This window comes from Thalia democratica, chromosome 5 (genome assembly GCF_965202585.1).
Source record: "Thalia democratica chromosome 5, ktThaDemo2.hap1.1, whole genome shotgun sequence".
Taxonomy (NCBI): domain Eukaryota; kingdom Metazoa; phylum Chordata; class Thaliacea; order Salpida; family Salpidae; genus Thalia; species Thalia democratica.
This window is the reverse complement of record NC_139169.1, coordinates 76,288,536-76,305,194: the sequence shown is the minus strand read 5'-3', so window position 1 is coordinate 76,305,194 and position 16,659 is coordinate 76,288,536. Positions and strand designations below refer to the sequence as shown.

General features: G+C 25.0%; 1 protein-coding gene across 1 annotated transcript; it reads left to right on the top strand.

Moving 5' to 3' along the window:
• Positions 1 to 384: 384 nt before the first annotated feature.
• LOC145835891 (COP9 signalosome complex subunit 6-like) lies at positions 385 to 8,124 on the top strand. The gene is made up of 7 exons (XM_082943642.1): positions 385 to 454; positions 1,435 to 1,545; positions 2,580 to 2,714; positions 3,416 to 3,570; positions 4,892 to 5,048; positions 6,419 to 6,615; positions 7,663 to 8,124. The coding sequence occupies exons 1-7, from the start codon at positions 412 to 414 to the stop codon at positions 7,792 to 7,794; spliced, it is 930 nt and encodes a 309-aa protein (XP_082799768.1). The 5' UTR covers positions 385 to 411; the 3' UTR covers positions 7,795 to 8,124.
• Positions 8,125 to 16,659: the final 8,535 nt, after the last annotated feature.

Genomic DNA, 16,659 nt, shown 5'->3' with positions numbered 1-16,659 from the left:
AAACTATAAAACAAGTTATAAAAAAAAGTTTGAGTTTAAAATAGTTTTAACGTACAGAAATTTTTTTAACTTTACCAGTTGCAATTTACTCATATTGTGAATATTTTTTTAAAGTTTTTAGTATAGATTGTAATAATAGCGAAGTTTATTTTATGTATTTAATTAAAACTTGTTTTAAATATTTAGTTATTTGGAAACATTTATAAGTTAAAGATATTAGTTTTTATTCATACAAAAAACACCACTTTTTTTTCAAAGTATTGAAGTTTATTAAGTCTGTTAATAATTTTTTCTATTAAAAGCTTGGCTACATTGAGTAAATATGTTAAAATCATAAAAAAAAATTTGCTGGACTTCTAAAAACACAATAGTGTATTATTTTTTAGCTGATATTTATAATTACATTATAAAATGGAAATTGAGCCCACAGAGGTTGTTGCAGAAAAAGTTTCAGGTATTTTCATTAGTTTCTAAAGAGGTGTATTTGAAATATGATTAATGTAATTACTGTATTTAGTTTAAAAAAGTAGTTGTGTATTTTTATTTATTTAGTAACTAAAATAAAGAATGTGCTTGAAGAAGCATTTGTTTTTCTACAATTTTTTCAGGTACTTTTTAAGTTTTATAAGTGTGCAAATTTTAAAATATACGTTAGTGCATCTCTTGTTAATTAAAATCATTTTAGAGTAAAGTTTTGCATAACTGTATAAGGATAATACTTTTTAATTGTTTGTTACTTAATAGTTTTCTATATAAAATAGATATACTATGACCTGACTACAAAAAAGCTTTATTTTACTATAATAATTCTATACGTTTTAGATATACTTAAGAAAAAAAAGTTTTGTTATTTTAACATAACTGTTTATAGTGTTTCATTAACTACCTTTACAGCTCACTTAAATTACTTTTTTTACTTGCAAACTAGAAATATTTATAAATACTTAAATTTTTAAATTTACTTAAAAATTAAATACAATATAAATAGTAAATTTATATTGAGTATATAGTATTTTCATATTTTATTATAACTCTGTTTTAAAAACCATTTTTCTTTATTTTTTCCTATGAACTATATATATTTATGCATACTGATAGTATAGGGTTGGTCAGTGTGTATTGTAATATGACTTTTACATCATTTTCATAACTACCTAACATATCTTCTAATTTTTAAGACAAACTAGATATATTTATGAATACAGATAGTAAATATATAGCAAGTGCATAATATTTACATAATTTACACAATTACATTTATATATCATAACATAATTGTTTCTTTTTTCTTGCAGACCATGTATTGTTATTATAAAAGAAATTTGATAAGTATAATATAGCCAATTATATCATTTACATAATTATTTTATAACCCACTTTTAACATTTTTGCTTCTCTTTTTTTCTTTCAAACTAGATGTAGTAATGAATACAGACGGTAAAGGGCTGGTCAGCGTCCAGGTCAATTTGCATCCACTTGTCATAATGAACATATCTGACCACTGGACCAGAACCAAGTCCACCAATGACAACAAGCCACAGCAAGGTTTGAACTTTGAATTTTTCTGATTATGATATTTTTAAAGTTTTTTTTTAAGTGTATAATGAATATGCGAACGGGTCACTTTTGCATGAGGGGACACTTTTGCACAAGAGTGACTTTGCACCAGGGGACAATTTTGCACAAGCGTCTTTTTAGCACAAAGGGTTGCTTTTGTTTTTGCACGAGAGTAAAAAACAAATAAAATAAAAAGAAAACTAAATTGTTTAAAAAATAAGATTAATTACAAAAAAAGTTACTGATCAAGGGTATTAGTTTTTTTTTTCCTTTTTTGTTTTTTAATAGTTTTTTTTTCTTATGCCTGGTTTTTATTTCATTTGGTAATTTTCTCTGTTTTATTTTTGTTTTTGTTATCACTGTTACCACTTTAAGGTTAGTGGTATCATTGATAACAGAAAAAAATTACAAAATAAAATAAAAACCAGATAAAAGAAAAAAATAATAATAAAAAAAAAAGGAAAATAAAAACTGACTGAATGAAGGAGTTAGGGATAACAGTAATAGAAAATATATATAAACTTAATGAAAATTATCAAAAATAAAAACAGGAAATATTTTAAAAACGATATAAAATAAAAATTACCAACCGAAGGTAAAGATTAGTGTTTTGGTAAAGAAAATAATTAAAAATAGTATTTTTTTTTCAACTTGTGCAAAAAAGTTGCCGTGCAAAAGTGACACCCACCCAATAAATATATACATACAATAATATTTAATGACTATTAAACTTTGTAAAAAAACGTTTCATGGTAAACAAGCAACAGTTTAAAGTGTCTTTGAATGATTCATTAAAAAAAAATAAAGAACAACAAAATGAGCCGCGTCAAAGTTTAATACATAATTTATTGTCATTAACTTTTTAAAGTGTGTTTCAAGCACCTTAAGTAAATTAAAGAACTGTAAATTTTTGCGAAAAGCATTTCACAGTAAAATTTTAATACACAAGTTTTTTTGTATTTTATCATTGCATTTTTTTAAAACAAAGTGTTTTAAAGTATCTTACAAAAACTATTTTTTAGTGTACGGAGCATTAGTTGGTAGGCAAAACAGCAGAACTCTTGAAATAGTGACATCATTTGAACTGGACTACAAAACAGAAAAAGATGATGATGTTGTGTTTGATGAATTGTTCCTCAATGAAAAAATTGAAATGTGTTAGTTTGAAAAATGTTACCCTTATTTTAAAATACATTGGGTTTTTATAGTTTATTTTCCATATAACCTAGTTTTATTTACTTTTTAGTTTGTTTATGTTATTTTTTTGAAGATTAATAAAGTTTATTTGAAATAATGTTGTTATAACAAGTAGTAATAAAGTGAACTTGTAAGTTCTTTATAACAAGTAATTAAATTAAAGTAGTTATTACAGTGAAAAATATTATGATATTTATTTAATTTCCATAAAATCAATTATCAAATAATTTTTAGTATAATGTTCAGTTTGTAAAAAGATCTGGTTTTTTAAAGAAAAAGCTATTCTACTTTTAGATATACATCGATAAACAATTAATGTTCTAAATTTTTAGAATTTACTTGACACTCCAGAAATTTCATGAAAATGTTATCAACTTATTTTCACCAGATTAACTTTACGATATTATTAACTCTAAAAAAAATTTTATAACAGTAACCAGTTTTTATCCACTGTCAGTCATGAAATTGTCTAATGAGCTTTTTTTTCTGAACTATACGGCTTAGTTTTAACAAGTTGAACTGAAAACTAAAACTTTTTTACTGTTGTTATAAAGTTATCATTATCATGCTGGTAAAGAAAGTCTAGATAAAGTTGATTGGTTTTATTATCCTAACAACATTGAAATTTTCAATTATTTATCATCTATTATTTTTACAACAGTCAAGAAAGTGTTTGATGACGTGGACTTCTTGGGTTGGTACGCGACGGGCTGTGACGTCACAACAGAAGTTACGTCACTGCACCAGAAAGTTTGCAAGTGGAACGAAAACCCCCTGTTTCTACTGCTCAACCCAAACGCTAAAATGGATGCTAATGTGAGTTATATTTGTTTATTAATTAATCTGTTTACTTGCTTGTTCAACTGAAGTTTATATTTAATGGTGTTTAAAAGTGAAAATAATTTTCAGCCAAATTTCAAACACTGTAAGTGCTTACAAAACTCCAGAGGGAGTGTGTGAGGAGAAAGGGGCCATGAGGCCATGATTTCAAACTTACACTAGTCATTCTAGGGTTGATGGTGAATAGCAAAAAAGGTCTTAAGTGTATATAACTCTGGTTTTAATTTAACATATAGGTGTATAACATTGGTATTTTGAGAAAGGAGCCATAGTTTTTTGAATTTCTTCAAAGGAGGCCTTATTAAAAAAATATGGGAAACCCTAGTCTAAATCATAGACTTTTTTTTTTTGGGTTTACTGTTAAAAAAAATATAATTCAATATAGTTTTAAAGTTTTTAAGGTTGTAATACAAGCATTTTGTTACTAAAATTCCTGGTGAATTTTTTTTATTTAAATCACCACTCTAAGCTTGTTTGTAATTCAATTTAATTATTTCAATTGTAAATGTCTGATGAAAAGTTTTTAAAAATTGACAGTATTTAGCATTATTTACATAAATTAAAATTTAGAATCACAGGAACTGAATTTGCACGATTCACAAGTAGTATTCTTTTAATAAAGATTTTATGGGTTAAGGGTAAAACTAAGTATCTGTACATAAGATTGTATGTTTCATCTGAGACCATTTGACTCTACTTTGTTTGTTAACTTCTAGATACTTTTTTGTTTTACAACTTAGTAAAGAAAATGAATATTTGCATTTGGAATATGCTCGACTTTATATCAATAATCAGCTGGTAAAATTTATTAATTTACTCATTCATATTAACTAGTGCTTTTGTTGAGTTTTTAGTTTTTGTTTTGAAACTATCTTTCTTAACTATTCTTTAAGTTTAGTTCTATTTTAACTTAAGGTTTTGTAGTTTTAAAAGGAAAAAATAATTATCCTTTCGTCATATTTAAAATTTTTAGTTTATTTCGATTAAGCTTTTTTAAAATTAAAAATTTAAAATAATATTATATTATTAAACAAGTACTCAACACGGACTGAAATTTATTTTTTTGAAGTATAAATTTTTACCAAAGGTTAAAAAGATTGGATATAAAATTATTAGAATAAGTTTCAGCGTTAATAAATCGTTTAGTTATTAATACTTTTTTACAATACACAATTTCAAAGTAATTTGTAGTAAGGTCCCACAGCAAAGTAATAGTTTTAAAAGACTTTAAAAGGTTGAATTTAATTTCAAAATTGAATTAGTTCTTGTAACCAATTAATAACTATATCACTTTTAGTCTCACGTAAAAACCTACGAATCAATATTGGACCACACAACTGGAAAATTCAATTTAGTCGAAGTTCAACATGTGCTGGTTACTGAGGAAGCTGAAAGGATTGGAATCGATCACGTGTCTAAAGCGTCCAACTCCGAGCAGGAGGATGTGTCTGCAAGTATGATTGATTTTTCTTATTAAGTTTTTATTGGTATTATTATTTTTAATATGTTTAAGTATTTTGATCACGTGTCTAAAGTATGCAACTCAGAACAACAAAATGTTTAATTCAGTTAGTAGGAGTAGTTTTTTTTTTTTTTTAACAAGTTTTTAAATGATAACATCATGATTTTATTTATTTTTAGGTCTTAAAAAAGCAAATGATAGTTTTTTATTATTTTATTATGTCAAAAGATTCCAGTTCAGAACAAAGCAATGTTTTATTTAGTTTGACTTTATTTAGAAAAAATATTTAAAATACTTTTCAAAAATTTCAAAAGCTTAAAATTCGAATCAGGAGAAATATCAAAATAATGTTGGATTATTATTGACCATAACTTGAATAGTTTTCAGTTCTTTAAAATATTGTATCATAAGCTTTTAATTTTTATATGGACTATTTTCTTTAGGAAAAGGTGTTAAAATTCTTAGTAAGGTTCAAAAATTTTGAAAAGCAGGGTTGCCATGTTTTTGGTTAGTCCATCGGTTGTGGTTTTTCCACAAAATAAATTTTGAAAAAGAAGCTTTAAATTTAATTTTTTCTTTTTCTTCATGAAATTAAATTTAGTAATAAAGGACTAGAACATAACAATGAAATATTGTATAAATTTTCGAGTTTTATTAAAAAATCAGTTAATGTAAGACTGAAGTATCTTTTCAGTATCTTTATAAATTTAAAACTTTTTTTTTAGCTTTATTTAGTTTGTTCTTATAAAAAACAATAAAATTTGTACATAAAACAAAATCAGAAAACCTGAAAGAAATTTCTATAAAATCAGTGGCCACTCTGCTAGAGTTGGCGTACTTAAGCAGTGAATTTTTAACCTAAAGTATCATTTAATTAAAAAAAAATACAGTACATAGGTAATAAGAAAATAGCTAAATACTTTACTAAAATAGGTAAGCTTAGAAATAAACCTTAAAAATGTTCCTATGAAGTTTTTCAAAGTTAAAAATATAAGTACTGCTTTGTTACTTACTTACTTACTTACTTACTTTACTGTCATGATGAGTTTCAACCATTTAAAGCTATTTTTAATACTACAAAAGTAAAATTCAACAAAAAAATTGAAGTGTATGATAAATTTCATAAAAATTAATCAAATAAAATATTAAAATGAGGTGATTAAATAACAAATAAATTTTACAAACTATTTTTATACTAAAACAAATCTACATATGTATATGAATAGTGTTATTCAGAAGCGAAAATTTTCAGGAAGCAGAAATCATGCATAAAAATGTTGAAAAAAACTAACTAATTAAAAAGTTAAAAATAAATAAATTATAAATTAATAAAAAAGGTAAAAATTTATTAAAATCTTTCAGCAAGCGAGGAGCTTCGCAAGCAAAAATCTTGCATGAAAATGTTGTACGTCAGAATGAAGCTTCTGCTCGACTACTCGCAAAAAGTCCACAATGGGGAATTCCCCGTGAACCACGAGATTTTGAGGAGGATCCACTCGCTGACGAGGAGGCTTCCCGCCATTTCCGATGATCAGGACCTCCAATCTGCTCTCAGTCAAGTATTTGATTTTTTTAAAACAATTTATTTAGATTTTTTTTTCTATCAAATTATTTTCTTCTGTTTTTTACGATCAGGACCTATAATCATCTTAATTATTTGATTTATTGTATGATCAAATATTTTATTTAATTAAATCATTAAAATACCTTCACGCCATTTCTGACGACCGAGATTTGAAATCAACACTCAGTCAGGTATTTAATTTTTAAATTTGGGTTTTCAAATTTAGAAAAATAATAAGTTATCTGAAGGCTTATTTATTAAAACAAACTAAAAGTCTGGCCCAGGAGAAAATAACAAAATAAAATGTTTATATGTACATTAAAATATATATATATAATATTTTTGACTTTATGTGAGTTATACTTGTATCCCTCCCCGCCATTTCTGATAAACCATTAGGTCAGGTATGGAGTTTTTTTTTACTACATTTTATTGGTAAGTCTTGTAGTTAATAAAACCTTCGGGTAAATAATGGTATTACAATTAATTTTCAAAAAAATACAGTTTTAGCTACATGAATCAAGAACTCTTTAAACAGTTAGTACAACTAAATTTTGATCTTACAACATAGATAAAACCTAAAATGATTCCTTTAGACATAAAACTTAAATGTTAGGGCTTCAACTTTCTAAAAAGTTTTACGTTTTCCTAAGGGGACAAAATTTTTTATCTGTTTAGTTTTTTTTATGTAGTCAGATTAACATCTTAACATAAATGATAAAGATACATCAAACTTAAATTCTTTTTTTTAACGTTTTGTAACAAGTATTGGACAAACATAAAAGTAAGTAGAATAGTAAAACTAAACTGCTTTATACAGTTTTTATGTTTATCAGGTTACTAATACTAATATTCAGATTACTTGAATGAGACTAACTAGTTAGAAAACAAAGTAAAATTTAATCATATGAATAATATTTAGCATTAAATTTATAGTCACTTTGATTGTGGTAACACGTAAAATAAAATGTAAAATTTAAGTTGGAAAATTTTTAAGTTAAGCTAATTCAAATATAATTATTAGTAAATATTTTGTTCGCAGCAACAATCAGACGTGTCCCTCATCATGCATCTGACGGAACTGACCAAAAGTTGCTCGAGTGTCAACGATTTCGTTAAAACTTTCAACAAAACGTACACAAATGAGGCCATCAGCAGAAAATTTAAGTGCTGATATGTTTGGTATGAAATTATATTGATATAGTTTTGAGAGAATATTGTGCTTGATTGTGTTAGATTAAACTTGAGTTTATACTTTATTGTTTGAAACAAATTTTTTTTTGTTTGATTTCTACAATTTTGAAAAAATATTCTTCTGTTATTGTGAAACTTGAGTTTAGTAAAAAGTGAATTATTAGAAAAACTGTAATGGTTTTTTAACTTATTTAATGTGCGAATGTTTGACTAATCTCTGCATTAGATAAAATTTTTTACAGTTATTTATTACTCTGAGATATATCTTTTACTTACTTGAAAATTTACTGTTGAAAAATACTTATGTTATTTACGTAAAAGAATGCGTTAAACATATTATAATTTAAAGTAGGGATATTTGATTTATTACTTTGCTGCCTCTGAGTTAATTACATTTTGTATTAAACAATATATTTTTAAGTATTCAAATTTAAGTTAAATTCGCCAAATTTTTTAGTTGTGAGAATAAAAATTATTAAGTTGGTAGATTTGTGTAAAAAAAGGTTTATGCATTTTAATACGAAATAATTTTAAAATTATTATTATTGCTGTATTTTAATGAGAATTAATTTTAAAATTGTTATAAATTTGCATTTTCTTGGTTAATTAAAATAATTTTTGTAGAAAACTATGTCCAATCTGTTTTATACACTAAAAAAAGTAGTATTGTTTCATTTGGGGAAAAATAAAACTTATATTGATATATTTTTAGTCTCCGAAAAGAACTCCAAAAAGAAAGATATAGTAGTTAGCAATAACATACGATAGACGATAAAAAATCTTTAACTTACTTCGATTTTTAGTTTTGACGTTTTAACTGAATGTGATAAAATAATTATAATGCCTTACGACAGTAGTTAAAAAATTTTGATACTTTAATCCTGTTAACCAAAAAAACCTAAAACATCTATTTGAAAAATCATGTTAATATTTTATCTTTCACTGGAAACTTAGTACTTTTAATTTTGAGTTATAAACAGTTAAAGTTTATCAAAAAAATGAATAAAAAAACTCCACACATCAGAAAAGTACAATTTAGTTTTTTATAACTTTGCAAGTTGTTAAGGTGCTCTGCAAACGCGTCAAAATATTGATTATTTAGTTGAGATTCATGATAATAATATAAAAGTGTAAATGAATAGTTTGTCAGGTAACGTTATAGATCTAATGTATAGCTTAAACGTATGTTTGTAATGAAAGATTGAAACTAAAATGTGTATAATGACGTTTTAACATGCATAAATAAGTTGTAGTAGCCAGTAAAAAACAAGATCATCATAGTTTTCGCTACACCCAAGTCACTACTATTTTTGAATCTCATCACCAAGTTGTACATGTATTAATAATTATTTATATTAATGTAAACTTTTTGGAAAATTGTTCAGTTTGTTCACATTATTCGTTTTTATATAAAATCAAAACTTTATAGAGATGTGTTAATTATGACATTTAGTCATTTTTAGTTTGCAATAGGGAAGAATACTAAATGTGTGATTGCTAAAAAAAAATTTGGGGTCTGCTCTTCATAGAAGAATAACAAAGATGTGTTTTTAAGCGAAGCTTAGTTTACAATCAAAGTATATAAAAATATTATTATTTTAGTTTAATTATATGAAAAATAATCTTCAAGTTTTCCTTTTGGATTATCATCTTTTAGTTGTTCAATGTAAAAACCTGAAGTTTTTGAAAATAAATCAACTTTTTTAAAAATCTGTTTTGTGAAGTTTTTTTTTTAACTTTTAAACGAGACCATTTACTGACAGTGTAGTTTTTTATATAAAACACCGAGCACTGTTAAAAACATTGTACCAGCTACAGTACTTACTAGAACGGAACACTTTTCATAGTTTTACAAACAAAGAACTAAATTTCCTGTAGTAATTTTGTAGCGATTTTCCCATGGAAATCTAGCGACTATGCTTACGAGTACCTGTAATTAATATTATTTTAACCTAGTTTTAAAATAAAAAAATAGTTCACAAAATTATGAATACTGCTTAAAAAAAGACAATTTTATTGATAAGCTGGTATTATATTTTTTGAAATTTTTTAACGTTAAGTTTTACTTAAATGTAGAATGATGATCAATTTATTTTACTAAAAATTAACTTAATATTAAAGTAAGTTTATAAACTATGAGTATAAATTAGAAACTAAAATACTAAAAAAAAACTATAGTAACAATTTTAGTTAAGTCCTCTCAAAAAAGTTTTCGTCAAAATAGTTGTGGTGTAAACAAATTATTTAAATAGAAAACACATATTTTTATACTTTTATGAAACAAAAAAAAAGTTTTAAATGTGTAGAATTAATAAAAAAATTGTTCAAAGGTGTAGAATTAATAAAACAAAGAATTCTGTTGACCTATAAAAGTGTTTTTAAATTTTGTCGGTGGCTAGTACAAACAGAAAAAAAAAAAGATAATGATATTAACAAAACAAGAGAAAGACTTTTTTAGTTCTATGAAATACAAAACTGAGAAACAATTTAAGTTTTTTAATTACCATAAAAGCACTAAAGACTTTAATTCATGTTTTACAAGAAGAAAAAAACCTTGATTTATGAGCGACTTTTAATGTACCGACGATAGTTGATGGGGAACATATAATTAGATGTCACCAACACTAAGCCGTGCGATCAGCAACAGAGTCACTATGGTAACGTCCCGAAAGAATCCTGAAAGTTTTGGTCTGAAAATTGCGTGCCTCACGTCAGGCGCTTTACGCATGTACTAGCTCTAGAAATGCCATAGTTATCCATGTAAAATCGTGTAATCAAATGGATCATAACTGATACAATAAGCTATTCATAGTTATACTGTATTTACTAGTAACAGAAGCATATTCTGTTAAGAATTTAAAAATATTTGAATAACGTTGTTATAATTGTAGCAATTTATTCTGTACAAACTATGTAGTACTTACTTTTTTAGCTATTTAATTTTTCAATATGAAATTTGATTATCAACTTAAGTTTTTATTCGTTACCTGCAAAACTTGTCTTCGTAAAATGTTGAAAACTCTAATGAGAAATTCTTTTTACTACCACCAACTATCTTATAACCGGATTGTGTATGCTCAAACTACAACGAAGTATTTTAAAATGATCAAGTGCAAGACTTTATACAAATCAAGCACGTTTTGTAAAACTGAAACGTTAGGTTGTCGTGACTATGTCTGCTTGATTAGAAAACTAAACCAGGTCGCAGATTATCATAAAGATTGTTGTTGGTGTTTGTGCGGTTCACTTTAGTAGTAAAGTTATTTTACTGAATAAAACGTTATAAAAAAGTTAATATTGTATTTAAAACTTGATATATAAAGCTTAAAGTTTAATTGATAAATTTCGATTTTTTTATGTAGAGAATAAGAATAAAGATATAAATCCGATATAAATCTAAAACTATATACTTCTATTTACTATATTGCAACAGTAGTATAAGTTTTATTCAAAACAACCAAAAAAAAACTTTAATTAAAGAAAAGAGAAAAAAGTCTTGAAAGTATATGCTATTGATTTAATGTTTTTTATTTTTTTTTTTACTGTCAAAAAAAATTCAGAAATTATGTTTCTATACATAACTCACTTGAAGAACATTATGAAGTGAGAATAAATTATAATCTCCTATTGAATGAGGTCTGAACAAGACAATAAAAGGTATCCGTGGTGTTCGACCCGATAACCGAAAAGTTCTTCCTTCACTAGGCCCAATGACCAAACATTTTGAACGTTTTTTTCGTTTAGTTAACTTTTATTATTACAACTATTTTCTTTAACTTCAAATATAAATTTATTAAAAAACCAGTTTATTTTTTTTTCTTAATTACTCTTTGATAATAAAGCATAAAATCTATTGTGAACAAACTGTAATTTAGATACTTTAGCTTTATTTTTAAGCGGCCATATAGCATTTATTTATATACAGTGTTTAATTATCGACAAAAAACGCACAAAATACTTGATCCTAGGACCTGGTAGACCAAAAAACCAGTTTGTTATCAAGTCGTTCACCATTTGAATATAGTTTAACATCATGTCTAGTACATGTTAGTTATAATAGTTTTTTCAAGTATAGGTAATGAAAATCTGAACTTTTTAACCATTTAAAGTAAAAAATATATTGTTAAAAGAATTTCAATTTATAAAAATGTTTAAGCTGAATTTTTTTTGATAAAACAGTTGTGATAAAAACACTAAATCAGTAGTTAAGATAAAACGTTGTTTATTTTTACTACTGCACAATTTTAAGTATGTTTGTTTTTAAAGTTAGTATATTTAACTTTAGTCTAATTTTTTATATTAAACTACTTTTTATAAAAGTATAGATAAAAAACAAATAGCTAATAAAAACTAGTTATTTTGCTTAACTTTGGGTTTGCACTTATACAACTGAAAACAATATATCAAATAAAGCTTATGAATTAAAATTTTTGTAAAATTTATTTCTAATTAAACTCAAACATAACATAAAGAAAAATGAATAGCAAATAATAGTTTATAAGAAACGAATATTAAGTTAACAAACAGATACTTATTTAACAATGCATAATTGAATAAAAAATTTAATACTAAATTAATTGTTAAATTTAGTTCATACGGAACTAATAATAACTGTAAACTTCCGTATATTTAATTAAGTTTGAAATATTTTTGCAGAAACATAACAGGTTAGAAAAATTGTTTATTGCTAAACTTTTTTCGAAATTGATTTATAGTAGTTTTTTTTTTGTTTTTGATTATAATCTATCAAGTATCAGTATGTACTTTTTAACTGAGCTTAAAAGTTTTAAAAATATGGAGTCAAGATACTTATTCATTCAAAATAAATATTTATAAATTAAATCAGTTGATAAGTTTAGGAATTTTATTATGGTTTGTTTTAAGTTGTAGTTGTAAAAGATCAAATGTCTGTAATAAACAAGTTTGTGTAATTTATTTAAAGAAAAAAAACTAAGAACTAAATTTTTAATAAAATATGTAAAAGTTTCTTTTTTTAGATTTAAAACGAATTATTTTTTTTCAAAGTTGTTTGCATACAACAGCAGTTAGGTTTAATAGATTCTTTCATGTTATGTTCACGTTTATACAACAATAAATGTATAAAACGAACAAACTTTTAAAACTTACGCTTTAATTCAAATATCGTGGAACTGTGTAAAATTAAAGCTTGTACATCAAAAAAAAATCAAGTTTTTTTTTCAAACTTGATTTCAAACTGTTTATAAACTTCTTTGTGTTTTGGGTCTCAGTGTCAAATAAAGTAAATAAATATTTAAAAACAAATTTCTTTTGTAAATTTAAGTAAAACAATTTAATTGTTTAAGAATTTTTCCATACAAAAGTAGGCATGTTTAACAAATTTCTTCCTTTTGTGTTCTTGGGTCCGAGTGTTCTTAGCGTTCTTGTTTCCCAGTTCACAGATAACTGGCTTGTCGGCGACTGTGGATCCGAAAAGTAAGATTTTTATATATTAAACTTGTTTATGAATTATTTATTTAGCAATAGAACTTTTTATTCATACATTTTGTAAGTTTTTTATAACATTTTATTATTAACATGGCATATCCTATTATTGTTTTTGTAAACTAATGTTTTAAGCACACTAATAAAACCGTAACTATTTATCCTTAGTGCAATGCTTCATAAAAAATATACTGAGTTAATTAATTGATTTTTCATAAATTCAACTTTGTTTAATTTTTGTTTATGTTTTGTTTTAACTTAAATAGTTGAATATAAGTTAGTTTTATATTTATTCTTCTTGTGTGTCCTATATAAGTGGCTCAGATTTTATAGCCCAAGTCAAAGGGTATAGTAATACATTCCATCATTTTTTTAGGAGAGCAGAAAGTTTCGGATTGGGGTTCTTCCAAAACGCCTTCGACAAGCTGAAGGACGCGGTGGATGTTTTGGACTTGCCAAACTTCACTTTGGATAAACTGACAAACGGTCAGTTCAGCGTTCAGTTGAAAGCGTTTGTGGTGCTGATTGCTGAAGACGCGGTTCTTGTGCTGATATTACTGTGTGTCGTTTGCTACTTGTGCGGGAAGTCCAGCCAGTGTTTGAACAGAATCATGAGCGCTTTTGTCATGGTGCTAGGTTAGTATTTGTTATTATTTTAAGTAAAAATAAATATACTTTAACAAAGAAAACTTTTGTATGTTTTTGAGTCAAGTTTCAGTAGTTTTACAACTTTGAATAATGCAACTTCGATTAGTTGTTACAACTATTTAAAGTGATGAGATATTTGATTAAAAACTTGTAAAAATACTGCTTAAATTTTTATTATTACTTAGATTGTTTAAAAAGCACAGCAAAAAAAATCCTGTTAGGCTATATACACAGCTATCATTAGAACAAAACAAACTTTTAAAATTTACTTTTTGTTAGCTTCATATAAAGCACGCTTTAACTATTTTGCTTTTTATACTACTCAGAGATTTTTTAAGCTACAATTTATTAAACGACAAATAAAAGGACCTGGTGCACGAAAAACCATACGCTTATAGAGTCGTACACCACGGATACCTTTTAAAGTCTTCTACAGGACACAACCACCAAATACTGATGCATTTTTAGTTTCATAAGCAAGTTCTATTACATGTTGTAATCATATGTACAAGTTAAAAATACTTTGTATAAAAGTTTAAATATTTTTTGTTTTCTTAATTTACTAATCTGATTTTATTCAAGAAGTTAACTTGTTTGTGTTTAGTTTTTGTTCGAGTAGACTTATATTTTTAAATCAAAAATTTATAACAAAATTTTGAAACTATATTCAGTAACTTTTTAAACTTAATTGAGTCTACCATCCCTTAGTTTTACTACAGATAACACTTAAATTACTGTAAAGTTGTTGTAAAGCTCTAAATTTAATCTCTATGAAAAGTTAATAGACCTGTTTTTTTTCTCTTTTTCTAAAGAAAATTTTTCGTTTTGTTTTAAAAACACATTACTTTATAGTTTTTCAAATTAATTATTTTAATAATAACAGTTTTGATTATTTATAATTAATGAGCTTGGAAGTAGTATATAACCCTGATTTATTTAGATATACATATTCTCAAACAGAAGTTGTGTAATAAAGTAGGTTGATAGTTGTTTAATCAATATTAAACTAAACTGTGTTTTGAAAAACAAAATTAAAATGTAAAATCTGTCACTAAAAGTTATAGAAAAGGTCTCTAATGTTTCGAAAATAGATATTAAAGCTAAAAAGATATAATTAAGTTTTGTTTTGTGTAAAACAAGTGCATATTATGTATAAAACAACTTTGAAAGTGTATAATTTGTTGTGATTCAAAAAATAAAACCAGACTGCGATATAATTAAGAGAAGGTTTTAGTTCTTGTAAAGTTATACTTAACTCTTAATGTAAGACCAAACAAATTTCGAAAAACAAGGTCATTTGCTTTTAAAGAAGAAACGAACGTAAGTTTTATTTTTTAGTAAGACTTTGTATAATAGTTTAAGAAATTATTAAAATGATAAATATATACTTCTGTTAGCAATAACTAAATAAACAGTTTCTTATTCTATATTAATCTCATAAGTTGTGTTATTTAATTTTATAGTTGCTTTAAAGTTTCTGTGTAGCTTAAGAAAAATTAAGAGTATAAATTTTTAAAAAGAATTGATTGAGTGCAAACAAGAGCTTGAAATGTTTTATCTTTAAGAGAATTAGGAACTTAAAATACTTACTAACAAATAATATACATAGTTATTTAATTTATAATGTTATACAAGCTTGAAGATTTATTTATCACTATGTTAAATAAGAGAAAATAACTATAAGTCGAAATACACATTTGCCTCCTACAGACTTCGTTTGTTTCTTCTAAAAAAGCAAATGACCTTGTTTTTCGAAATTTCTATGGTTTTGTAGTGCTAAACAGCGCTTATTTTATAGTTAGAAAAGGATTTTAGAAAAAGTTCTAGTAAATAGGTTTATTTTAACTTAAAGTTTAAATGTAGCTAAATTTAAAAGCTCAAACAACTAAGCTTGTAAAAAATAAACTACTAGTCCTGGAGACAAGACATTAAAAGGTATACAAGTTGTTGGCGACTCGATAACCGAAAAGTTTTTCCTACACCAGGCCCTGAGAATAATAATTTTAAGCGTAGTTTTTCGTCGTTCAATAAACTATTAAAAAAAAATTTAACTAAACTTATTGTTTTATCATTCTACCTTGAATTACCTGCTATAAAAGTATTTTATTTAAAAAGTATTTGAAAGAGACAACTGTAAAGAATAATAGAATGTGAAAACTAATTCAATCAGAGATAATTGATTGATTCTAAAATTAGTATTCAGTGAGAATATTATATTTTCACTTAAAAGTACAAGATTAAACATCAGCTAGTATTAGTTATCACAATTGTATTTGTTAGATTAATTGAAGTTTAGTTAGATTATATACAGCATAAAACATTTTTCATTGGTAATCAATATTATATTGTAATACTTTGTTTAAAAACTCATAACTTTGGATTCTTAATTTAGTGTTACTTATTTCGATTGATGATTATCTTTTAAGTTACTGATGCTCAAGAAATTTCGGTTTTAAGGTTTTTTTTCGAAAGTAAAATACTCAGAAAAATCAAATAAATATGCTTTAGGATTAATTTTTCTAAAATTTAATACTATTATCCAACATTGTGTACAGGAATGCTATCTTCATAAGCTTTTTAGTAATTTTAAAAAGATATTCACAAAAAACTGTTTATTCATCATTCGTTGTACTATTCTCATACGCGGCTTACAACAGTTAGGAAGAAACATTTTAAACATATATTTCTAACTACCATATAATTTTTTTTCAAACCTATTACCATTATATGTTTT